Source organism: Manacus vitellinus, unplaced genomic scaffold, assembly GCF_001715985.3.
Source record: "Manacus vitellinus isolate BGI_N305 unplaced genomic scaffold, ASM171598v3 scaffold_32_pilon, whole genome shotgun sequence".
Classification (NCBI taxonomy): domain Eukaryota; kingdom Metazoa; phylum Chordata; class Aves; order Passeriformes; family Pipridae; genus Manacus; species Manacus vitellinus.
The window spans coordinates 6735553-6761598 of NW_021940460.1; the positions used below are offsets into that span (position 1 = coordinate 6735553).

The 26046-nt window shown below is 45.8% G+C and overlaps 2 protein-coding genes and 1 long non-coding RNA gene across 3 annotated transcripts; 1 reads left to right on the forward strand and 2 right to left on the reverse strand.

Moving 5' to 3' along the window:
• Positions 1–3198: 3198 nt before the first annotated feature.
• On the reverse strand, positions 3199–8433 carry SLC46A1 (solute carrier family 46 member 1). Its single transcript, XM_029961277.1, has 5 exons — positions 8163–8433; positions 6872–7810; positions 6399–6482; positions 5229–5385; positions 3199–4682 (listed from the first exon to the last, which is right to left on the reverse strand). Exons 1-5 carry the CDS (start codon positions 8431–8433, stop codon positions 4610–4612), a joined length of 1524 nt encoding a protein of 507 aa, XP_029817137.1. The 3' UTR covers positions 3199–4609.
• A 71-nt stretch (positions 8434–8504) lies between these two features.
• On the reverse strand, positions 8505–24972 carry LOC108640418. Its single transcript, XR_003915943.1, has 4 exons — positions 24869–24972; positions 23339–23451; positions 15996–16301; positions 8505–9979 (listed from the first exon to the last, which is right to left on the reverse strand). It is a non-coding gene; the product is annotated as an uncharacterized LOC108640418 (long non-coding RNA).
• Positions 14308–22556, forward strand: LOC103763648 (solute carrier family 13 member 2). Its single transcript, XM_018076813.2, has 11 exons — positions 14308–14620; positions 14959–15095; positions 16153–16388; positions 17187–17367; positions 17582–17704; positions 18537–18758; positions 18858–18943; positions 19509–19630; positions 19891–20052; positions 20989–21126; positions 21883–22556. The coding sequence occupies exons 1-11, from the start codon at positions 14411–14413 to the stop codon at positions 22012–22014; spliced, it is 1749 nt and encodes a 582-aa protein (XP_017932302.1). The 5' UTR covers positions 14308–14410; the 3' UTR covers positions 22015–22556.
• Positions 24973–26046: the final 1074 nt, after the last annotated feature.

The following is a 26046-nucleotide window of genomic DNA, read 5'->3' on the forward strand; positions in this document are numbered from 1 at the left end:
CATCCCCCCCAGAGACTTCCCAGGTGACCCCTTTTTGTGTGGGTCTCTCTTGACTTTTTTCCCACCTTAGTACCCTGGCTTGAGAGAAGGCCTGTGGCTCATTACTCCCTCTTCACCCTCCAAATACAAGCCCTTGGACCTAAAAGGTCGGTACTCACTCACACGGCGCCTGGTGAGCCAAGACTGGGTGGACTCCGGGATGGACAAGTTGTCTTCCACATCCTCCTGTGGGACAGCAGGACGTGCAGGGGGTGTGAGGGAGACTGGCACCATCCAGCCCCCCACAAGTGGCTGCAGCTTCCCCCAGAAACATGTGCAAAGAGGCAGGATCTTCTAAGGGCTGAGAACTGGGGAACTGGTGAGGGTCCATTGTGAAAGGACAAATGGGAGAGAAGAACAACTGACAGGAAATGGTCTATAAGCACCGTGTGGCTCTGCTTGTGCCATGGCAATATCCTTGTGGTCAGCAACTGAGAGCAGGAAAGGGCAAACAAAAGCTAAGCCCTAACGAAATCCCTGTGTTTGGGAAAGATAACACACAGAGGCCTTCTGAACTGCTTTCTCTTTTCCAGTAATGTCCCTTTATCACAAGAGCTCAGTCCCTCCTCGAGAGCCTTCCACCTCCCAGTGCTGCAAAACCACTGTGTGCTCTTAACTCTGGCAATGGAAGTTTGGGGTTAGACCATGTGAAGTTTCTGCAGGATCTCTCCAAAAGTGCTTTTAAAACACCCTCCTTCCCTTCATCTGATGTCTCAGCTTCACCACTCTATCACCCTGCTCTGTACTTCTAGGGTGTGGGAGGCTGGATGGTGACTCTGGAAAACATATCTCCATGCAGATAGGCAAGATGCTAATTGCTGTGCTGTACTCATGGGGTTATTATCCACTGGCTGTATTTTATTCTGTCACTCCTTCACAGCAGATCTCCCATGGTCTGCTCTTTCAGCAGGAGCTGGTGTATCTCCCTGCTGACCATCACACACCCCAACAGCCCTGGCTGAGCTCCTCAGGGTTGTCCCTACTCTCTGATGGATGCAATACCAAGTAGCATTTGTTTCTTTCTACCGAGCTCTTCTCAACACCCACTGGGGCTTTTTGCAGCTACTCACCTTAAAATATCAAGGAAGAGTAAAGCTGACGCAAAGGGCTGGCAAAGGATGCTAGGAGTGAGCTGCTGGGACCAGGACTGGCACTGCCTGCTGCTTACACTGCTGGTGAGGAACCACGGGCATCCTGACACAAATCCCTGAATTCCATGCTCCCAGCCTTGTCCTGCTTCTCCCACCTGCTTGGAGGGCGAGCAGCCATTGTGCAATTAGGAGCAGAAATTGCATCTCCTACCTAAGTTTGTATTTTTTGATGCAAAGTGAGTAACGCAAAAAGACATCCTTGTTCAGAGCACGGGCAGGAGGAAGAGCATGGAAAAACACCAGGCTGCCCTGATGCTCTGAAGACCAGGCTGCTGCATCACCCTGCAGAAGCAGCAAGCTCCTCTTCCCATCCCTGCTCAAGATAACTCTTGCAGGATACAAAGAGGAGCCTCAGCCACCTTGTCCTCCTCCTGGCTCTCCCTGAAGCCTTGCTGCTTGCCTTAACTGGCAGAAACACAAAACACTTTTTCTTCTGGCTTAGACTCATGAACATTTCAGGGGGAAAAAAAAAGAAGTTAATTATGGTGCTTAATCACAGCTTTATGGATAGCTCTTATCAGCTCACAGTTAATGGCATCTTTGCTCTCCTGTGAAAGGTTAATAGCCATATCTGCCCAGAATCCCCTAGAAATAATCTATCTTATCTCCAGATTAAATATGAAGAAGCCAGCAGATGAGCCCAAAGGTGAATATGCTAAAGCAAAAAAGCCACCTGTGAGCTGCTTCAGGGAAAAGTCTTGAATAACTGATTGAATGTCAAGGCCTCCATGGCCACTGAAGGAGTTCCACACAAACAGTTCTAAGGATTTTTCTCCCTACAATAATACCCACTAAGATTATTGCATCTTGTTTCCCAGGAGCTCTGTAGCAATTAACCTCCTCACTCACTATTCAATGTGGAGATTTACTTGTTCTCTACAGCTCAGGTGACTCACCTGGAACAGGATCCCACCTCATGCTCCAGCTGCCCAGACTGTGACTCCTCCTGTTTCTCCATCATCTTCACCTTAATGAACTCACCCTGCTCCTGGCAAAATATCTCGTACCCAGCCCCTTCCAGCTGGAGCACTCTCAAGGAAAGGAATTCTGTCCTCATCCTCCCTTCATTCCTTTGCTATGTGATGTCAAAAGTGTCTGGAATTGTTCCATCAGGAATTATTAATAAATCTGGTTTACACTCTTAAATCCCCACCTCATCTCTGTATCATGGGCTTCTCTCCCTGCAGCCTTCTCACACCTGCTCTCCCTTGCCATCATGCAGCAGAATTGACATTCCCCAGGCACCATTTCCTGTAGGACCCCCATTTCACACTCACCTTTGCATGGACTGATGTAGCTCCCTGCAGCCCCAGGGACTCCGCCTGCTGCCCACAGTCACCACGCATGGCTTCTCTGTTGTAGTTCTTGGAGGACAGCCTAGAAAAACTTTGTTTTAATTTTTTTAATAAGGCATAATAGTTCCTATTGAATTTCTCCCCTGCAAGCACACTGGCACAAGCAGGGGGGCAGAGCCAGTACACAAGTTTCACCTCACTGCACACTGAGCAGCGGCTTGGATTGGCGTCCATGGAGCCCGTGGTAGAGAAGAACTTTACTTCACAATCAGTTCAGCCACAAACATCTACCACAGCACTCACAGCATGCTCTGTTCCTCAGGCAGGTTCATTCTGGGCTTAGCCCAGCAATCAGACCCGTAACTCTTATGTCCTCTGGCATTCCTACACAGAGCAAGTGGCGTAACACCAAGTTCTTTAAGCCTCTCTGCTTCTCCACCTCCTGCTTCTCTACTCCCCAATTATCTTGTTTTTCCTCTCCCCCATTCCCCTGCTTTTGTCACAAACTCCTAATGGATGGGAACAAAGCTGTGTATAAGCATTTCATATTTACTTCATACTTAAGGACAGGTTTCAGACAAAGCACTCCTGTAACCTTTACTCAGGTGGTCAGGAAAAGCAAGTTTTGGCTCCTTGCAAGTCCCAAACCCGCATTTTTCCTCACTTGTGACTCTCACACACTCATTCTCCACAAGGCAGATAAATTCCCACTGCTTCCTCTTTACTTCAATAAAGGACACAGCATAAAAATAATGGAGAGAAGTCCCCGACAGGGCAAGGACAAACGATATCAACAGCTGCACAAGAAATCTGTCATTTTATGAGCCATAAAAGAGAATGGAGGTTTTATTCATTTTGAAAGGAATAGTAATGACGTTATTGCCGGTACTTGAACAGTGTGCGCAGTGCAGTGTACACAGAACTGCTGGTTTATGGCACTTGGAAGAAAACAGGATTGTGGCAATACAGGCAATGCTTTGAAAGGAACAATTGTAAGCACCATGAACATGAGATTTGCTTCCTGGCATCAACAGGTCCTGAGAGAGGCAGCAGAACTGAGGTCACCAACATAAAGTTGTGCCCTATACAACAACAAAAAATTAACCTTAAAGACACGAGTCCCACACCAGCTCATCACTACAGCACAGTGTATTGGTGAGGAAGGACTCTGCCATAAGCACAGCAGACACTAGGGCACACCTACAGCATAAGGGGCTTCACTTAGGAGGGCCCAGTTTGGCAATTTTAGCCTCAAATCCATCAATTTTGGCAACTGTCAATTAAGGCACCAGTAGGAGTTGCTTTGATGATCCTTGTGGGCTCCTTCCAACTCGGGATATATTCTGTTTGCGCTGTAGTATTCTCAGACGATCTGTTACTTTTTAAAAGCACCTTTGAGATCCTGGGCTGAGCTGCAAACAGGCAGGACATGCAACTGGCACTCCTACAAACGCTTCACGAGTTAGATCCTCTTCCTAGGACACCTTTAACTTGCAAAAGTGAAGCTGGTTCAGTCAATAAGGACAGCAATAGCACTCTTGTGCTAAACTAGCACTCTCCACAAGGATTTCTGTGGGAGCTTGGTCTGGCATGTGACACTTGTAGGATTTTTACAGGCAACATGCTGATCCAGATCATGGATCTTCCTCCTCAGCAGTACACTATTGGGTACCTCTGCTTCAGTCTGGCTCTGCAGGCTTCAGTCCATGCCTCACCCACACCAAAAGCTCACCTGCTACACACTGCAGTACTCAGAGGGGAATGTGTTTGGCAATTAAACCAGAACTCAGTCCTCTCTCTCCCTTAAAAGCATGTCACGGTGCCTTCTCCAAACCCCAAACCACTAACCAGCCTTGCAAATGGCCCACAACAGCTTGGTTGGCTTTTGGGTCTCTCGGGTTTTCTCTCACAGATGAGCCAACAAATGTCGAGGAGGCATTCACATCTGCAAATCAGGTTCCTCCTGTAGTCAGAGCCATGATTTCCAACTACCTGGCATTTAAAAGTTAGTAGGGGCAAGGAGGGTGTCCCTCCCACACTAATCTGTCCATTGAGGGAAGAGTAAAGAGCAGTCTTCAGGTGGACACTGCTGTGCTGGCCAATTCCTTGTTGCTAAGTTGCTGCTCAGTCTTTTGCAGGGGATGGGGGATCTTGGAAGTGATTGTAGTCATGTTTTGAGTCCCAGATTTGAATCCACCTAGGAAAGAACAAACAGTTAGAACCTTTGAAGGCACACTGGGATGTCACTGAATTAAGTGAGTTTTAAAGTTTCAAAGGAACAGAACGAAATGACCCTGCCAAGAGCTGTTGCACTTCTACTGCAAATCCCAACACATTCCTTCTCCCAGAACCTACCACGGGATGTTTTCTATCACAATACAACTTTTGCTTTAATTATTAGAAAAATGACAGGGAGAGAGACTGCTGAGAGCTCCATCTCTCCCATAAAGGAGGACTTTCAAATTCGTTTTGGAAAGGTTTCGGATTCCATTGAGGGTGGAGTGAAACTTTGAAGCATTCTGAATATTTGCAGCTACATTACTCAGGCTGCAGGTTTATCCCTAGGATTCAGATTCCAGAAGAAATGACCTGCATCTCTGTTTACTGGGGTACCAAACACCCTCTCATAAGCTCAATTGAAAATATGCCTTAAAAACTGTCTCTCCTAAGAAGAGTAAATAATATTTTCCACATGACATTTCACAGGTCCTGTGGCAAAGTTTAGAAATTTGAACTAAATTACCCAATGATAGCTGCCGGAATAAGAAGGATTATAGCCCCAAAGAGAAATGGGAATCCTCTCATGAAGTGCAAGGTCACAGGGTAGAGAGAGTTGAACACTCCTGTAGCCACGAGGGAACACAGCCCTTGCACGCAGGCAACAGAAGCAAAGAGAGCACCTGGAAAAGAGAAAAGAGATTAATGGTGAGACAGACAGGTGGTTAATGCCTGCAAATGGCTTTAACACGTCACCTTCAGTGGGATTCTGTGAATCTTCCTAAGGGTTTGCACTTCCCATCAGAAAACTGGTGTGTGAGTATCAAGTGTGGTAAGCTGGGGCACAGAGTTGGCCTGGCAGGTTAAACCTGTCCCACTTGCTTCTCTGTAGCCAGGACCATCTCACCGACCTGTGGAATTGGTATCGCCTGGGCTGACCAGGGATATTATCTATCAGCTGGATTGTAAATGCTTCAGACTAGGGCTATATAGATCTGTTTACTGAACAGCATATCTTATCACTTGTTAAATATTAAGTACAGCAGAAGACAGCAATTTATAGATTTAGCATCATAATCTGGTGTGGAGTACGCACCATCTTCATTCTAAAATAAGAAACGTGAATTCTGCAAAATCCCCTATTGATTGTTCCTACCTCAACTCCCTCCTCCCTCTGCCTCAGACACATTCCTATGCCATGTTTCACAGCAAGTGCACAATCTCCAAATATATTACTGGACAAAAGGCAAATATGCTCCTCCTACAGGTTATCCATGATCTTTTACCACAGTCAATGATATAACCCTCCAACCTCATCTGGGTCTTCCCCCTGTTACTGATCTACAGAGAAAAGTTATGGTCAGGAGAATCGCTCTTTTCTCCTTGTTACATAACCCATTTTAACTCTTGCTCCTTGTAAACCTTTTGGAGATGAACAGATTAATGAACCATTCCTGCAAATTCTTTTCATCTTGCTTTTCCTTGTCCTCATCTTGAAAATGCAGCAAGTGTAAATCAATGAATGACAATTACTCTGAAAAAAAATAAAATGCTATCCTGGGTCTGAAGGTGAGTGCAAGGTCACAGGAGTCCAGAGGAACCACAGAAGTCCTAACTTCCTCAAACATTTTGGTTTCAGTGTTCCAAGAAGACAGTGTTTCAGGACCTGGCTTAAGCACACCAGGTAACTCCTTACCCTGTTCCGTCTCGCTGACCAGCTTGGAGAGCTTGGATCTGATGACTGGAGTGGCTGCCATGGAAAGGAACAGAATCCCATAACCTGTGAGCAAGATACAGCACATTAGGGAAAGCTCAGCTGAAAAATAAAGTCTCCAAAGTCAGTCCCAGAAATCTGTAGCTGCAGGCAGTTTCTCCCTGCTGTATTTAGACTCAATTCATCCTCCTAGATCCTATAATCCACTTTAGCCTGTGTATGCACTGTAATACAGCTCTGGGAAACCTAATATTCTAGGAAATATGGATGCACATTCAACTTTAGTGTTTGGCCAACATTGCCATCAGCAAGACACAGCTTTGTTGGTGCGCAGGGTGAAATGGAGGCAGAACTTCCTCCGTGTGCTTGACCTCTCAGCAGCACAGTGCCCTCCTGCATCTACTGGCATCTCTGCGCTAAGCCGGAAATATAAGGATTTAAGAATTTAGCATCACCTGTAAACATCAGTGCTGTCGTGGTAGCGAGAGAAATCACAACCAGTCCGGCAATGTTTGAGATCAATGCCATCTCTGCCACCCAGCTGTCTTCAAGGCAGAGCTGCAGCAGCCGCAGCCCTCCCAGGCTGCTCAGGTAAGCCAGGTAGTTGGCAGCGGAGCCGTACCCGATGAGGTCAGAAGCCCAGCAGAGAGGAAAGCCAAGCTCATACAAAACAAAGAGGTCCTTGGCTCCAAAATGCACTGTGACAAGAAGGAAAAAAGCCAGAGAGTAAAGAGCGAGCTTCCACCTGGAGCTCGGGTGCTCTGGGGCCATGTACAGCCTGTACACAGCCTTGTAATGGCTGAGCGTGAACAGCCTGGCCGGTCTCCTCTGCTTCACTGACTCCCGAAGGAAGAAAGCAGCATAGAGAGTGGCAGCAAGAGAGGCAGCAAAGGCCAGCCAGAAGGGGTTGATGTAGCCCTGGGCCTTGCGCCACTGGCCACCACCGATGCTGGCCAGCATGCCCGCGATGCCCAGGCACGCCTCGAGGATGGCCACCCGGAACGTCCGCGCACGCCTGTCGCTGGTCTCGGCCACGTAGGCAAAGCAGCTGGCCAGGACCAGGTTGTAGTCTCCTGACAGGCCACTCAGAAGGCGTCCCAGGAGCAAGTAGGCGACGTGCAGCTCCAGGTATATGACCAGCAGGTAGATGGACGTTTGCAGGGCTATGCCTGCTGTCGACAGGATGAGCGCCGGACGGCGGCCCACGCTGTCGCTCCATGGTCCAAAGAGAGTCACGGAGAAGAGACAGACAAAGAAGCCCCCCAAGTTGATGTAGAGGTTCCAGTGGGAGACCAGGGCTTCCACCTCCTGCAAGAGAAACAGGCGGCTCAGGACTCTCAACAGCACCCAGTGCCACCCTGGGCTCTCCACTCCCCCGCTCTCCCCAAGCTGCCCTTCCCCTCCGGGCTCTCTGATCCCCTTGGGGCTCCACTGTCTCCCCGGACACCCCACTCCTCCTGAGCTCCCCTCTTCCCCTGCTCCTCCCCACTCCCATGGGCTCTCTGCACCCCCAGGGCTCCCCTCGGACCTCCTACTCCTTTTGGGCTCCTGGTTTATCCACTCGCCCGGACTCCCCTTTTCCCCGGAGCTTCCCCGGGGCTTCCCCCGGGCACCCCGCTCCCCCTGGGTGTCCCCTCTCCCGCCGACTCCCCATTTATCCCCTAGAGCTCCCCTTCCCTGTTCCTCCCTGGTCCCCCAGGGCTCCCTGAGGATTCCCTTGTCCCCTCTCCCCCGGTGCCCCCTCACGCTGCCGGCAGCGGGTCGGCGGCAGCGCTGCTGTTCGCAGCGGCGGAGCCGCTGCTTTGTGGGGCCGTGGTAGCCCGCGCTCGGACGCCCAGCGCGTCCACAGGTAACTGGGTGGTGAGCGGGCCCCTGCAGCACCCACGGACCACGGTGGGCCAGGAACAGCACCGGCTCGGGGCCGCGGGCAGCAGCCCCGGGCGAAAGCGGCGGCGGGCGGGGGGCGCCGGGGGGGTCGCCGGGCGGCGGCGGCGGCGGCTCGGCCTATGGCGGCCATGGCGGGGCGGAGCGGCGCGGGCCGGCCGGGCCGGCACAGGCTCCGCTCCGCCCGGGCCGGGCCCGCTCCGCTCCGCCCCGCCGCCCGCGGGAACCGGGAGGAATTCAGCGAGTCCCCGGGATCCCTCGGAGTTGCCGCTGCAGCGAGTCCGGTGATAAAGAAGCGGCGCTCAGCTCCCCCCCACACCTTCCCCCCCTCGCCGCGTGTTGTTTCATAGAATTGTTGAGGTGGGAAAAGCCCTCTGAGATCATCGAGACCGACGTTAACCCATCATGGCCAAGGCTACCGCTAAACCATGTCCCCTAGTGCCATATCCACACTCTTAAATCCCTCTAGGGATGGTAACTCCGCTGCTGCCCTGGGCAGCCTCTGCCAGGGCTTGACAACCCTTTCCGTGGAGGAATTTTCCCTCATATCCAATCTAAATCCCCATGGCATGGCTTCATGCCACTCCCTCAAGTCCTGTCGCTGGTCACCAGAGGAGAGAGAACAGTCCCTGCCCCTCCTCTGCCCCTCATGAGGAACCTGCAGACCGCGATGAGGGTTCCCCTTGATCTCCTCCAGGCTGAACAAAACGAGTGACCTCAGCCATCCCTTGTTCATCTTCCCCTCTAACCCTGATAAAGTCCCCCCTGAGCCTCCTTTTCTCCAGGCTGAGCCCCCCCAGCTCCCTCAGCTGCTCCTCATCAGACTTGTGCTCCAGACCCTTCCCCAGCTCCGTTCCCTTCTCTGGACAGGCTCCAGCGCCTCAATGCCTCTCTTGTTGTGAGGGGCCCAAAACTGAACCCAGGACTCAAGGTCTGGCCTCAGCAGTGGCCAGCACTGCCCTAGTCTTGCTGGCCACACTATTGCTGCTACAAGCCAGGTTGCCCTTGGCCACCTGGGCACACGCGGGCTCAAGTTCAGCTGTCAGCCAGCACCCCCAGGTCCTTTTCTCCTGGGCTGCTCCCCAGCCTGATGGCTGTAGAAATTTAAACGTAAACCCTGTTTTTTCTTCTCTCCAAACAAAGCAAAAGTCAACATTTTAAATGCAGTCGGATCTGTGAAATGTTGTCATTAGCAATATGTGATCACTTATATTAATTCACAGCACATTAGAAAACACTTCTTTTTATAAATGACAAAATAATGTATAAGCTCAGTTAATAAAAGAGGCTTTGGCTGTGCTGTTTGGTTTCCTATGAGGTCTGTCTCAAAGAGCAGATCAGTGAGCAAAGACCAAGTTGCTGTTAGAATTCAAAGCACGCGATTCAGAGTGTTAGATTAACCTGTTTATATAAACTGTTCCAAACTAACGTAAATTGGCATTGCTCCTTTGACAACTCCAAGGGACTGTTAATGGGCCACAGGCAAAGCTCAAACAAGACAAACCATAATACACTTAGAGAGCTCATTTCTAGCATCTTTGCAGGTATTTTGACTCACATGACAGAGGAAATGATCGCTGAGGACGTGTTGCTTGTGAAGAATAGGCACAATTCATCAGCTGAGACCCTTCCAGGTTGTTATTTACACTCCACAGATGAGGCTGCAGTTGGAGGCCGACCTTCATGTTACAGAGATGCAAAAACGATGTGTTCTTTTAGATTTTCATTGCAACCTTAGGGCATTAGAGCAAAACGTAGAAAAAAATACCTTCCTGTTGGCTGATTTTGCCACTACACCTTTTCAGACACTAATTAAACATTAAATGGATGCAAAAATGTGGGGGAATATAATTCATTTGAAAGTTCTTTCTCATTCTTTTTGTACTGAGGGTGAAATGCTAAAGCTCTGTTTGTTGTGAGCAGTATGTCCAAGTCGAGCTTGCAGCTCTGGCCACTGAAACCCCACTGGTTTTCCATCATAAGCACATTGCTGAAAGAAAACAAGCCCTGGCAGAAAAGGGAGAGAGAAACAGCAGAAGCTTTTTGTGGAGCCGACATCAGATGACCTAATGTCTGTGCTTCCCTTTTTGTGTCTCTGCTTGAGTAAGCTATAAACAGCGCCAAGACAATTTATACCAATAAAATGGAAATGTTACAATCTTTATATGAGGCATGCGCTTGTATGATCTACCAAATAAAGCCATCAAAGTGACATTAACGAGGCACATCAAAAAGTTTGGTTCCATTCCTGTGTATTTACAGATTCTAGTAATTCACAGCTTGTATTTTGGAGGTTTCCTGCAACCGGGACAAGATTTGCTGGTAATTTCCCTGTAGTGCCTTTTTTTTTCTTTACTTTTTTTGCCCCCAGTACATCCTCCAGGTTCCCAAAGTTGTGCCTATAAACCTGCAAGAGCTGAAACGTGAAACAAAAAAGCCCAGTGTCTGCAAAGTGATGCCCTGTGGCCAAGTCTTTCCCAGTCCACTAAGATCCAGGGTAAGGACTGTCAGTCCCTGCGTGCCAGGAACTTGATGTGGCACCTGGTGACAGGAGCTCTGCCCAGTGGATTATGCTACCCAGATTGAATTTCTTAGTGAACACAATGATGTTTATATAACATTTTGCATCGTTGTTTCTAATGCCTGTATTTGATTATTAGAGATGCAGATGTGGTTTTCAGTGCTCTACATATTTTTAAAGCAATTTTCAACCCATTTTGGAGGGAGCAGTTTCCCTTTTTTTATAGGAGGAATGACAGTACCTATTCAAAGATTATATTATTAAAGACAAAACCATTAATATTTTTTAAAAATTAGGTACTTTCAGTTTGCTTTTAATAAATTTACTTGGTCTACAAGGAGTTAATACTGTCCTGAACTGTCCACCTTTCAGGAAGATTTCTTAAGAAAGTTCCTGGTCTGACACTCTTTTGCTGTCTCCTCCCTTCTTTGTTCCCTTCCTTCTTTCTCCGATTACAGTTCCAAAATCAACACCCAATCTCCTGAGGTCAATGGTTAATATTCCCCAGTGTTTATAAAGTCTCCAGCAGCAGATCCCAGGCCTTCAGCACTGGGCTAGCTCCAGCACCATGGCTGGCATCTTGGAGGTGCTCCTGGCCTTCAAGAAATACCTCATCATAATTTTAGTACCCCTTCTCGCTCTTCCTCTTCCTCTGGTGGTGCGTACCAAGGTAAGGATTTTTTAAGTTCAATTTAAAAGCCAAATCTCTGCATCTCAGAGTTGCTCCTTGTAAGTGACAGAGTGAACAGACCACACAGATTCTTTCTCAGAGAACCTTCATTTATTGCTTGAAGATCTCTTTTGTTTGTTTTCTGATCAGACACCTACAGATATTGGGGCAGTATAAAAGCAATGATGGATAAACAGATACATCTGTAATTGCATCTTCTAAAAGAACACTCAGTGACATGTGATTTATGACTTTTGCTTTGTATCTGACTGATTTAGCAAAGGACTTTCTATGCTGAAGATTCACACGTAAGTGTAACCTAAGTTCCAATCTAAGGTTCAATTTAAACACTCTTTTGATTTTCTAACAGTATCCAGTCCACATCTTCTTTTTCCTTGTTGTCACTGCCATGTAGAAGAGGCATTTTCCTTGGTCAGAGGGACAAGGCATTCTGACATATAAGGAAAAATACTATGTATTTCACTCTTGGTTTAGCATATTTCTGTAAGAATCTTCCCAAACAAGGATTTTCAATTTAAAATGAAGTTTTGAAGATACCTTGCTTAGGGTACCTAAGTTAACTACAGAAAAAGTTAACTACAAGCAGCTGTAGTAGTGGGGCATTGATCATTTTGATCCCTGATCTGGGACACTGACCACTGACCATTTAAACAGAGCTCTGTGAGCCAGCAGCCTGCCAGCCTTCTGCTGCTTCTTCATTCTGGCATTTCTCACACTCTCAATCTCTTCATGCAGAAATATCTCATCTCTGGCCTTCAGGTCTCTTATTACAGCCCCAGAAGCTTAAAATAACTCATCCCGATCTACCTCTCCTGTCACTGCTCTTTGGACGTCCAGTCACAACTCTTTCCTCTGCTCTCTGCCTGTGCCTGTCTCCTGATCCCTGCTGACTCCCAGTTTAGAGTCTCCCTCTCCAAGCTTCCTTCTGCACTTCACTAACTCTTCCCTGCCTGTCCCAAAGCTCTTTCTTCCTCACAGCTCTCAGTGTTATCGGAGACTTTGGAGCTCTGACCTGAGGATTGTGAGCGTGAATGATAGAGTGGCACTGGCTGGAGGTGCAATGTGGTAACTGTTCAGGCGTGGCACCTTACTCTCTCACTATGCAAATAAAATAGTTTAAATTGTTACTTAAAAGCTTACTAGCAGGAAAAACAGAAAAAGTACCTTTTTTTGCTAGTCAACTTTTCATAGTCAAAAGAGGTACTGAAGAGAAAAGAGATCTGAATCAGAAGAGTTCTAAGAAGCCAGAGAGAGATTATTTTTTTTTGTCTTGAGGCCACAAGTTCAAGCTCACTTGCTGGAGGCATTGTTACATACACTAAGTCCATGGTGTTACCTGTGGAATGATTTGGCAGTCTTGCCTCAGTTCCTCTGTGAAAATGACTCTCTCTGGTTTCTATGTAGTCAGCAACAACATAGAAATTTAAAATGTCCTGGACTTTTCCCTTTGCAACCTGTAAGAAGATTTTTTTGGCTTAGAATTGTGCACTGTGGCAATGCTGAGCAGGAAAAGCTGTTGCCTCCATGTGCAGCAGTGATGTGAGCAGGCAGCTCACAGGATGGAATTTCACATTTTTCTATTCTGTTGAGCTATTTACCTGCCCTATAATGACATAGCACTGGACACCAAACTATTATAATTGAGAGCAAAAAATGCTAAAAATTTCACTTAAGGACAGACAAGTGTCCTTACAGAAAAACTGACATTGTGAAAAGCCTTTTTCCCCACTTTTACCAAGAGCCTGTTCACAGCAGGATGGAAGCCAAAAACATTGTGCCTATGACATACATCCCAAAGCCCTGCTAGGGTCTCTCAAAAGGCACCTATTGGTCTCTTTTAAGAACAAAAATGGATAGAAAGGATCATCAAAATGAACAATTTCTTTCAGTGCTTGATGGGATGGATAATTAAGGTTCTTGCTGCTCCCCCCTTCATCCCAGTCACCAGCTCCATACCCTCCATGACACATTCAGAAGTCCTGAGCCTGTTCTAAAGCACCACAAATTCAATCCTGCCAGCCGTTATCCCAGCTCCTTGTTTTAATCCTCTGTAATCCAGCTTCAATAAGCATCCCTACGATCTCATTCATACTATCCAGTATATTTTAGTGGACATTCTTTATCCGAGGCCAAACAACCACGTTTTGCTTCCTTTGGATTTGCTGTCACCCATTATTGCACGAGTTCCAAAACGAGGAAGACACCACAACCTGCAATATAACTTCTTCTAACTTTCATCCCCAGCCCAACCATATGAAAATCTGTTGTGACAAGTAATTCTGAATCTGACTGTTTTAAACATTTTTATATAGAATTTGGAGGGGTTGTTCAAAGCAGAACTAAATCAATGTTTTCTCAGAAGGCGAGTAATATGAAATAGGGGATCATACTTTTGTCAAACAAACAAGTCAGTGAAAGCTGAAAGGACCTGTGACCAGTCTGTCAAATGAGCCTTTCAAAGCTTCTACTGAGCTGAAAATCCAATGAAAAATTTTAGAAGTATTTACAGTACAAGGAATCCAGGCTATTGAGATTAGCTGGGGTTTGGTCATATCTTGGAACACATGAAGCAAAAGGTGAAGAAGCCTTGACTGGATCATAATTATTTCTGCAACTCAAGGACATAAATACAGAATATAACACTATCAGCACAATCACGAATCCTGTGCAGTGACTCCCAATCCCTTATCATGAAAGGTTCAAAGTCATCCATTTGTTTCTTTTCCTAAGTTAATATTTTTTCGCCCCCTGGAGGATTCATCTTTTCCTCAGAGTTCTGACAAGGTTATTGAACAGTTTGTCATTTGATTAAAGTCTGCATAGGTCGGAGGATATATGGAAGACAAGGACAGGAAATAACCTTTTCTCTAATCCCTTTATCAGGCAATAAATGTAATTATGGGCTGTTGCCTTCTGGAAGCCCAAGTGCCATATACAATGTGTTCTGATCATGTCTCCTCTTCCCCTCTTGCCCCCCAGGAGGCCGAATGTGGTTATGTTATCATAGTGATGGCACTTTACTGGTGCACAGAAGCCCTGCCATTGGCTGTCACAGCTCTCCTGCCCGTCCTGCTGTTCCCACTAATGAATATCATGGATTCAACAACAGTAAGAGATCCTACTCCATAGACATTGGCCTATGTGTTAATCAGTCATTAATAAGCTTCTTTTATTCAGGGATTATTTCCCATTATTATTATTATTATTATTACTATTACTATTATTCCACTGCTGTTACACAGGGAACTGGCTGTCTTCTTCATGGAATAGAACTTGCATGAGCCCACAGTGAGCTCTGGGTGGAGCTGCTAATCTGAAATCAAATCCACTGTTCAGATGCAACCCACAGTTACTCTGTGCTAATGGCTTTGGAACAACCTCCCTCAGAAAATGCCTTCTCTCTTGGCTTCTTCTGACTGTTTTCTCTCCCTTGTTCCACATTACAGGTCTGTCAGGAATATTTAAAGGACTCCAATATGCTTTTCATTGGGGGACTGCTGATGGCCATTGCCATTGAGAACTGGCAGCTACACAAGCGTGTGGCCCTGAGGGTCTTGCTTCTTACTGGTGTCAGACCAGCCCTGTGAGTAACAGTCATGTAAACACCATGGGATAAAAGAACTTATGTGGCATTAGTCCCCATCTCTTATGTGAATCTGCAAATCACAGCCTACAAATGCTTTCCTGCAGTCCAAGTGAGTTAGGGCCTGAGCTAACCTTGCAAAGGGGGATCCCGTGAAGTGTTACAGACCTGGCATGCCCTTTTTGAATTCCAAATGGCTTTAGGTGGAGAAATAACAACAAGAGAGTCAATGGTGGTAAGACACAGCTTCAGACACTCAGGAAAGACCACAGATGAAACACAGCAAACATGGACTCTCTGCCTGCTACACTGATTGCCAAGAGAAGAGAAAACATGAGGATGCTTGTTTGCAAAACAACAAGTGTTTTCCAGACTAGAACTCTAAACTATGCACAGGTTACAGCACCCTATTTAATCTGACTTAGCTCCTAACGAGAGGGAACACTGAAGGAAATTACAAAGCAATAGAATAAAAATGCATACAAGATAAACCCCTTTCCATCTCATCTATAATCTACATCTCATCTAAAGAATAATTTTGAGGCAAATCACAGAGTAATACTGAAAGAGGGATTAGAATTTTAGATGAGTAAGAAGAGAATCTTAAATAATAGAGATGGGATAAAATTACAGAAAAACAGAGATCCTCATCCTTATGGCTTAAACTGATTGCCACTTGGGATAAAAATTCAATTTGGAATTCCTCTTTACAATACATTATACTGCATTAACATGTGTTATTGAGATGGCATGTCTTCCTTGGAAGCATGCAGAATAAGCAGGACCTGACTAGGTAAATTGTTTGCTCCAAGCTACCAGGTTCCACTTTCCTGGTCATAAGAATGTAAAAAATTGGTTGAAATTGGAAAAAAAAAAAGAAAAATGAATGTAAAATCTCACCATGTCGCTCCCAAAGCAGACCAGGGTAAGAGGAAGTGCTGGGTGGGAATTGCTGAGCGTGTTCCAAACCCAGCACTTGTGGTCGAATCTTTGCAGCAAAAATAGAGCATTGCAGTGCTGAGTTCTGATCCAGCTTTTCCAAACCTTCTCATTCCAGACTTCTCATGGGTTTCATGGCTGTGACTGCCTTCCTGTCAATGTGGATCAGCAACACGGCCACCACTGCCATGATGGTCCCCATAGCACAGGCAGTGCTGGAACAGCTGCACAAGTCAGAGCTGGAGTCCAGTGGTGCTGGCCAAGCATCTGAAAACGACAACAAAGCCTTTGAGCTGCAGGAAGGGTCAACTCCACCTGTTAACTCCAATGAAAAAGAGGATAAAGAGGAAACAGGTGAGTGAATTCTGGGCAGCTTTCTCTTGAGGGTGATGGAGGATGACCTGATGCCTTCTTCACTGTCATAAGACTTGACAGTAAATTCTAAAAGAAGAACACACCTCAAGCATCCTGACTGCATCACACAGCATTGATGAGGCTCTTCTGTGAGCCACACAAAACCACCATAAGATCTGCTGACTAGACTGAAGTTCGAAACAGATCAAAAGATACAAAGAGATGATAACTAATCAATAAACAAACAACAGGAATACATTCTCCATTGGCTGAAGCCTTTCCATGAGGCTTGATATTTTTCTGTATCTTTGTCTTAGTTCAATTCTTGCCTACTGTGGAACAGATCAGATAATATGGAATTCCCACAGGAAAATTTCTGGCCTATTTCAAGCCAGAAGGGTAGGGATTAAAATGATCTTTCTAATCCAAAGCTACACAATCAAGCAACACTATCTCTTTACCAGCTGTCTTGCCCTCTCCTCATGTTTGAGATGACTCCAGTGTTTCTGTAAGTCCCAGTGCCAGCAGTCAGATGCTGGTACAGAACAAGTTCCCTTCAGCCCAGCTCCTCTGGCTCTGTTGTAACTCCTGGAATTCTTACCTTTCTCCCCTCCATGTGCAGTTCAGACATCACCCTAGTTCACCAAGAAGTGTCAGCAAAATGGGAGAAGATCAAAAAATTAACAATGCTAGTCTTAAAAAGAGGAAATTTGGTTCCTTCAGCTTTGAGTCCATTGTGTCCTAGCCTTGAAATACTGAGTCGTGCAGGCACAATATCTTTTGTTCTTTGGGATCCAGGTAATGCTCATGTCCTGACAATCGAGGAAGACAGAAAGAGAAATGAAGATCTGGTAGAGCAGAAACACTTGAAACTCTGCAAGGGAATGTCTCTCTCTATTTGTTACTCAGCCAGTATTGGAGGAATTGCAACTCTGACTGGGACAACACCAAATCTGGTACTGCAAGGACAAGTTAATGAGTAAGTCTGGTTGAATGTGGGATTACAAACCCGCTAAATTGCATCATCCTGTACAACCAACTTCCAGGCAGCACAGAGAAAAAAATATCAGTTGGGTAACTTTGCTGGGAAGTGAGCTTCTCTTCCTTAATGTACCTCCCCTGTTCTAATTCATTAAGTAAATACAGAAGAGAATGTGGAATTTTGGATGCTAACAGCTTCCTGCATTTCACAGGCTCTTTCCTGACAATGGTGGTGTCATCAACTTTGCCTCCTGGTTCTCCTTTGCCTTCCCCACCATGATTTTGTTACTGGTTTTGGCATGGATTTGGCTACAGATACTGTACATGGGCTTTAAGTGAGTACCCTTCACCCTCTGCCTTCCAGCTGATGGGCCTGATCAAGGACTCATTGCACAAGTGATCCTTTTATTGATGGGGAAAGTCACACAGCAAGTGACAAATTCCTCACACAGAACAGAGACAAGCAGAACAGCACACTCAGTGTCTGTTAAAATACTGCACCTTTTTCTCTGAGGAATCTGATCAAATCCCAGATAAACACACTCTGTAGATGCAAATAGGAAGTTCGAACAGCATATGACCTGTTCTGTGGCATTGCTGTCATGTCCCAAGAGATTGCTGTGCTTCAAAGCAGGAAATGCCTTTGTGACAAGAGTTGCTTCAGACCTAGAGGATTAGTCTTGTGCTATTATTTCCAATGCTAATCACCCCCAATACCCAGCTTACATTACCTACCTGTTTAATACTTAGCCTATCAAGTTTGTATTATCCCCAGCCTCCCTTGTTTTACATAGCAAGAGTGCTGTAATACCTGAAATGGTATTTTCATCTTCAAATTCCTCCTTTAAAATTCTCATTTTCTGTCATTTTAAAGAGCTTGGCAACTCTTTACTTCCTAGTGATCATATAGCCTTGTCAGTCACACTGACCTTGTCCTGGTCTAGTGGAAGGGATCCCTGCCCTTGGCAGAAGCTTCCTTCTGATCACCTTGGCAAGCCATGGTGCAATGCAGTTAGTACCCACCACGACTGCCAGTGCTATGATTATAATATATTTAATGTCAATATTCATATGTCTAAAAGACATTATGACTGAGTCTAAAATTTGAATTCTTAACTGAGGCTATCTGGCAAGTGTCTCTGATATTTCTTGTCCATTTTCTTCTAGTTTTAAGAAAAATTTTGGTTGTGGTTCAAGTCCCTCTGCCAAGGCTAAGGAGAAAGAGGCCTATGCTGTCATCAAGGAAGAGAGCAAGAAGTTGGGTAGAATGAAATTTGCAGAAATAGTAGTTTTGATCCTGTTCATACTCCTGGTACTGCTCTGGTTTACAAGAGAACCTGGGTTCATACCAGGCTGGGCAACTGTTCTTTTCAACAAAGATGATATAAGGTACTACGACTTTTCTTCCTCAATTTGAGTAAAATAAGCATGCTGGATTTTATAAAAATGAAAACATAGTTGACTAAATATCTGACTGGTCTGTTGCAGCTACGTCACTGATGCTACAGTTGCCATCTTTATTTCACTTTTGTTGTTCATCATTCCTTCTGGCTTTTCCAACAGTGGACAAACAGGTGAGTTTACTGAAGCATCAAAAATCAACTGCCAGAATAGGTACATGAGAAGTTTCACATTTGAGGTTTACAAAGGAAATTTCAAATATTAAATAAGATTTCAAACTGCTCTTCCTGCAGAGCTACAGCTTCTGTTTAGGTTAGGCAAGGCACATATCCCATAAAAGTTCTCTGCTTCTCATTATTTAACCAAGTAGGAAACTCTTATCCCAGCAGTGTTCCTGCCTCTACTATACACGTGTAAAAGCTTCTGAGGCTGAAATCTTCAGGAGAGAAAACAACAGAAACACACACAGTTCTGCAGATATCTTGCCACACTTTTTGCTCACCCTTCCCTGCATTGTACTGTGCTTTTGGAAGCAGCTGCAGATCATTCATTAGTGTTTTTGCAGGTCAAGTTTTAAAACCTTTGTTGGTGAGGCTTTTAGCATTTGCTTTGGGAGGTAATTCCAGGTCTTGCTGACAGAAGGGTTTCCTGATGTTCAGACTAAAGTCAGGTCCCACCAAGAAGTTCTCCTTTCTTTGGAGAATGTAATATGGCTTACAAAATCTTTTTGGATTTCAGGTGGCAGGTCGAAGTTCCAAGCACCTCCACCTCTCCTGAACTGGAAAATAGTTCACGAAAAAATGCCATGGCACATTGTGCTTCTGCTGGGAGGTGGTTTTGCCTTAGCCAAAGGCAGTGAGGTAACATTCCTTGGCTTACCTGGGATCTGTGTCTTCATATAAATGTAGTATCTTCTTCTTTCAAATTCTTTGGAAGGGAAAGCATGTTCATTTCCTCTCTATGAACACTGGCTCCTACATGTTTTTCTGCAGAAAGCAGTTTGTATGAGAACTGCTATGACAAGGGAAGGTCGAATTGACATGAGAACTGTAACTGGACTGCAATGTGGTTATTTCCTCACCAACCTACTGTCCTGATAGCCCTTTTTCCTCTGTTACAGGAATCTGGTCTGTCTACATGGTTAGGTAACCAACTGACTCCTCTTGAAAACATCCCTCACGCAGCAATTGCTTTCCTGTTGAGTCTCCTCGTTGCCACTTTCACTGAGTGCACCAGCAACGTGGCCACCACCACCCTCTTCCTCCCTATTGTGGCTTCAATGGTAGGTTCCAGCATTTCAAAATGTTCTTATAAGAACAGTTTTCAACTCCTCTCCAAGCATACACCTGCTCAATTGACAAAATTAACTGGCTGCCATAGCCAAGCACTGGTTTGTGTGTCCAAACAGGGATACAAGACTTACACAAATGTTTATCTGTGTGAATATATCTCTGTATAAATACACTGTGCTTAGTTCAACCCTTCTAAAATCATTGTTGGGGAAGAGTAAAGGGATTAAATCCATTGGCATATTAGACTTTGCCTTCTGGCCTAAACAACCCCATGAGGTCACTGCCAGCTGTACTTGTTTTTTCCAATTTGTTCTGCATGGACACAGCAACAGCAGCAGCATTTGCTTCCCTGCAACATTCCAGTACTGTATTTCACTCCGACCACTGGCCTTCCAGAAGTCTCTGAGGGTGATAGCATGACCTAATTCAGACTTTTTGCATTTCCACTGCAGATTCCTGTTGCTGGGGTAGACAGAGTTCTGCACTGTGAAAAGCTGGTTCCAGAGAGAAACTGCAATAAGCTCCTCCAAAATCTTTTGGCATAGGCCACACACTCCAGCAAACCCTTAAACTGATCACCTGCAGAGCTTGGGCTGCCCTGTCTCCTCTGATAATTTCGTTTTGTTCTTAACCAGTTTGAAGCCACTCTACAATTTTTTCCCAGGGTTTAGAGGTGAATGCAAGCATTATTAGCCATTTATACAGCAGCCTCAGGAACACAAAGCCCTGACCACAAAATCAATTCCTGCATTTGTTGCATAAAGACATGGACTAGAAGTGTCTCAAGCAGCACCAAAACCTGAGTGGCTGCAGTGTCTGATGAAGGAGGTTTCTGACAGGGACAAATACAATCAGGTTTCTGACAAAAGATTTCTCTGCAGTTTGGGGTATCCAAACCAGCTTCTTTGCTTTCTCCTCCTGCACAGGCTGAAGCCATTTGCCTCAACCCACTCTATGTCATGCTGCCCTGCACACTTTCTGCATCGCTGGCGTTCATGCTCCCTGTGGCCACTCCTCCCAATGCCATTGTCTTCTCCTATGGACAGCTCAAGGTTATGGATATGGTGAGCAAAATCATGTTTTTGTCAGAATTTTCACCTCTAGATTTGGTCTTTCCTTTTTCTAATATTGGTTCTTCTTGGGAGAGTGTTAGAAATCTCCCTGTGCTGGGCTGATGGAAAATGGAAGGAAGACACACGAGTGCATTAATAAAGGGTCACACTCACTCAGAGCCTCAGAAAGGTGCTATTGAGCTTTTAAAGAACAGCCAAGGCCTCTTGAAGATGTTCCAAGAAGAGCTGCCAATGAGAAACAGCAATGTCTAAGTGCTTGAAAAGCCCACATGTAGGGCATAGAGGTGTCAAAGAGCCCTGTCATCTGGGCAGTCCTTCTGCAGGGGTGGGGGACAGTCTGGCACATCTCACTGGGCTGCTCTGATGCCCTGAGAAATCATCATGTTAAAGACAGATGGACACAGATGCCATGTCTCTTGATAACTTTTCTAACTTACAAGTGATCCAAGAAGAATTCCAAAGTAACATTAGGGATAAATGCCAGGTCAGAAGAGAAAGTTCTACATGAGTGAGTTCAAAGGATTTCAGGACTTCTAGTTAAGGAGTTTTATCTGATGGAAACTCGTTTCCCCCCAGGGCAAATTATATTTGTGAAGAAAAACAGCTTAAATGTAATTTGATGGAGTTCTGGTTGAGTTGTAAAGAAAGATCAAAGACAGAATCTATCCATACAAACAATCCCGACCAGCAAGGAAGGAAAAAAAGTGCTCAGTTCAACTAACAGTGCTTCTTTTTTTATAATTCTAGGCCAAAGCTGGATTTGTACTCAACATTCTGGGAGTTCTGACAATAACTCTTGCCATCAATACCTGGTCTTCATCTTTGTTCCAGCTGCAAACTCTCCCATCTTGGGCAAATAAGACAGGCATGTGCCCATAAGGTGGAGAGGCAAAGGGAGCAGTGACTGTTCCTGTTAGAGCTGCAGTGAGAGCTGGACTGCCCTCCATGCCAGCTTTGCCAAGGCAGTGGTATAGAAACAGCCCTGTCTTCTGGAAAAGGACAAGCCACCTGCAAGCAAAACTGTTCTCTTGATAACAGCAATAAAATTGCACAACAGTGCTGTTAGCTGGCAGTTTTGTCAGTAAGATGAGGTAACCTTTTGGCTTTTCTGCTGTCCCAGGAACCTTTAGAATTTTTGTCTCTGGAGGGGCATTTTCCCCAAGTGCTTTTCCACCCCACCTGTAAAGTCTGAAATCTGCTGTGAGAAAAAAGAGAAGTGTGTATATATATATAAAAGAAAGACTCTGTGTTCCTGATTTCATGCATAGACCTCTGTCTTGTCACAATTAACATGACTATTCACATGTATATGTGTATATGTTCAAACCGTACATGATTGTTATATACTGTTATGGGCACTGACAGCATTACAGACAAATCACATACTGTCAGCCCCTTCTATTTTTGAAATATATTTATTTGCAGGCCTCTTGTTATGAATGTAAAAGACTATTTTTTCCCCATTGTTATTTATGTCAGATTACACCCTGCAAGATCATGATAGGACCAGCAGTGTTCCCCTGAGAAGGAAAGAACCCCTGTGTCCTAGAATAAACAATTGAATTAAAGATTTTTTTAATGTACCTCTGTGTTCTGCATAATTTTTTAATTATATATCACTGCTTCTGTCTTCCATGTATCAACTATTTGTCTGTTTGCTTATTTAAAATATCTTTAAATAATCAGAGAAATCAGCATAATTGATTTTCTCTTATCTTAAAAGTAGTAAATACTTTATTATTATTGACAGTCGAATTTTCTTGGAATGTCAAACCCAAGATTTTCCTTTTAAATATTTAATCCCTATTCTGCTGCAACTGACTTTCAGTAGCACATAAACTCCTAATGATCAAACTGACAAAGCCACGGGAATATGCAAAGACACTTTGCCAAAACTACCTCTTAGTATCATAACTGAGGTTGGGTTCAGGCAGAGCAGTTATTCAACATGTGCCCCTGAGGTTTGCACTGAAATCTTTGCTCTGCTGCTGCCTGCCTAAATTTTGCACAAAGAATGTTGCTTTTCAGAAGTCCCACTCTGGTGGCATCCCCATACTGGTCCCATCAGAGTGAATAAGAGGGAATTTCACCCTGAGTGCGTGCTCTTCAAAACCTTTCTTCTTTCTTTCTCAGTCCTAAACATTAGGAGACAAGGACATTGTGCAGTATACATTTCACTTACAAAATGGCAGAATTCACTGACCTGCAGTAGTTTCTTTCCAGTTCCAACTCTCCAGACAATTCTGGTGCCTGCTGGTCACTGATCCCTCTTGCACTGATGGTTTCACTGGCCACTTGCTCCAGGAAATCACTGCCCTGGAAAGAACAGTCTCTTATTAACCCTTCAGTGGCTCTGACAAAGAGTGTTTTGATGTGTGATAGGGATCCAAGAGAATATCCACAGCACAAGCAGGACAGGCATTTATTCTCTGTTGCTAATGAGCTCCTGGGTATAATTGATTTCAAACACATAATGACTTGTTCAGGTCACTGCTAAACCACTCTCCTTTCCCTTGGCATTTAACTCTATCAAATAACATCCAAATCTCCCTAAATATTTTCATTGGCCTGTTCACCCTGTGTCTGAGGGCCTAAAAATGACAAACTCAAGCAGATGATTTTCTGGGAGCCTCTCCCTTCTTCTCTCTTTGTCTGCAGCACCAGGGCAGCGTGCACAGCTTTTGTTTGCTTTTTGTTTTCTTTAAAACACTCGCACAGCGTTTACATGTCCTTCTAAATTACTGCTTAGCTAAGCAGGAAAGGTGGAATTCTTATAACATTTCCCATCAGCCTCTCCTTCCAGCCCTTTAAAACTGTGTTATGACTCTTTGAAGTCTTTTTTGTTAGTCTACATTATTCAGAGGCTGTGATGAGCTCATAAGAAACTCACATTTCATCCTGGTCTAGTGGAAGGTGCCCCTGCCCATGGCAGAGGTTTGGAACAAGGTCCCTTCCAACCAAAAATATCCTGAGATTCCATGATTCAAGAACTAAACCTTAGTTGTATTCCTAAACCAGTTTTTCCACAACACAGCTCTATTAATCCTGATGATGCATTTGTATTTCTCCCATTACTATTGTCAGTGAATTTTGGCAACCTTGGGACAAATGCTGCCCAAAAGTCTATGGAAGTGGAGGAATGCTAAAAGGGTGTGCATGTAGTGGCACTGGCTGCTTACAGAGCACTGCAGTTAGGAAGATCCAAGCACACTCCAAGAAAGAAAGAAGACAGACCAGTTGTACTGGTTATTAGACAGAGTTAAGGGGCTAAAAAAAACCCAAAAAAACAACCCAAACCAACACATGCACATTTCTGCCAAGCCAGTTATAAGAAGATAATCATGTGCTAGCCTAAGCCTCTGGCAGGAGTAGAACACTGTTAGCTGTCTTCTAGTTAGCTAAATATTAATCATCCTGTTTAGAACCAATCATGTCACTAACTGGCCAGAAACTTGGTTAAAGGTTGTGGTACCAAGAAGGTGTTTTATCTCTAGCTGCAGTATTCCTCGACTTCCACAGAAAATATGATAAGCAAGGCAAATTCCAAAGGAATACTCCCATTGTTAGGAAATTTGTAATTTTCTTCTGAAAGGGATTTAGGAGGCCGTACCCAACGAGGTCAGAAAGCCCAGCAGAGAGGGAAGCCAAGCTCACAAAAAAAACAAGAGGTCCTTGGCTCCAAAATGCACTGTGACAAGAAGGAAAAAAGCCAGGGATTAAAGAGAACTTCCACCTGGGCCTTGTGCCACTGGCCACCACCGATGCTGGCCAGCATGCCCGCGATGCCCAGGCACGCCTCGAGGATGGCCACCCGGAACGTCCGCGCACGCCTGTCACTGGTCTCGGCCACGTAGGCAAAGCAGCTGGCCAGGACCAGGTTGTAGTCTCCTGACAGGCCACTCAGAAGGCGTCCCAGGAGCAAGTAGGCGACGTGCAGCTCCAGGTATATGACCAGCAGGTAGATGGACGTTTGCAGGGCTATGCCCGCTGTCGACAGGATGAGCGCCGGACGGCGGCCCACGCTGTCGCTCCATGGTCCAAAGAGAGTCACGGAGAAGAGACAGACAAAGAAGCCCCCCAAGTTGATGTAGAGGTTCCAGTGGGAGACCAGGGCTTCCACCTCCTGCAAGAGAAACAGGCGGCTCAGGACTCTCAACAGCACCCAGTGCCACCCTGGGCTCTCCACTCTCCCGCTCTCCCCAAGCTGCCCTTCCCCTCCGGGCTCTCTGATCCCCTTGGGGCTCCACTGTCTCCCCGGACACCCCACTCCTCCTGAGCTCCCCTCTTCCCCTGCTCCTCCCCACTCCCATGGGCTCTCTGCACCCCCAGGGCTCCCCTCGGACCCCCTGCTCCTTTTGGGCTCCTGGTTTATCCACTTGCCCAGAGTCCCCTCTTTCCCCGGAGCTCTCCCGGACTCCCCTTTTCCCCGGGGCTTCCCCGGAGCACCCCGCTCCCCCTGGGTGTCCCCTCTCCCGCCGACTCCCCATCTACCCCCTGGAGCTCCCCTTTCCCCCGCTCCCTTTCCCTGTTCCGCCCTGGTCCCCCAGGGCTCCCTGAGGATTCCCTTGTCCCCTCTCCCCCGGTGCCCCCTCACCTGCCGCAGCGGGTCGGCGGCAGCGCTGCTGTTCCCGCAGCCGGCGGAGCCGCTGCTGTTGTGGCCGTGGTAGCCGCGCTCGGCGCCCAGCCGGTCCCACAGGTACTGAAACAAAGATATTTACTCAGCATCAAAGTCTGACCAATGTGAATCGCGTTCGTTTTCATTGACAGCACTGGGGATAACCCTCCATGAGTGCGTCGAACGGAATGACAAAAGCAAAAACCTTATATTCGCGAAAGTCATTACACATTCGTGTTAAATCCCGCCTTTTCCGCGCCTCCCACTATGTAGGGTTGCTGTAATTATTTCACGGT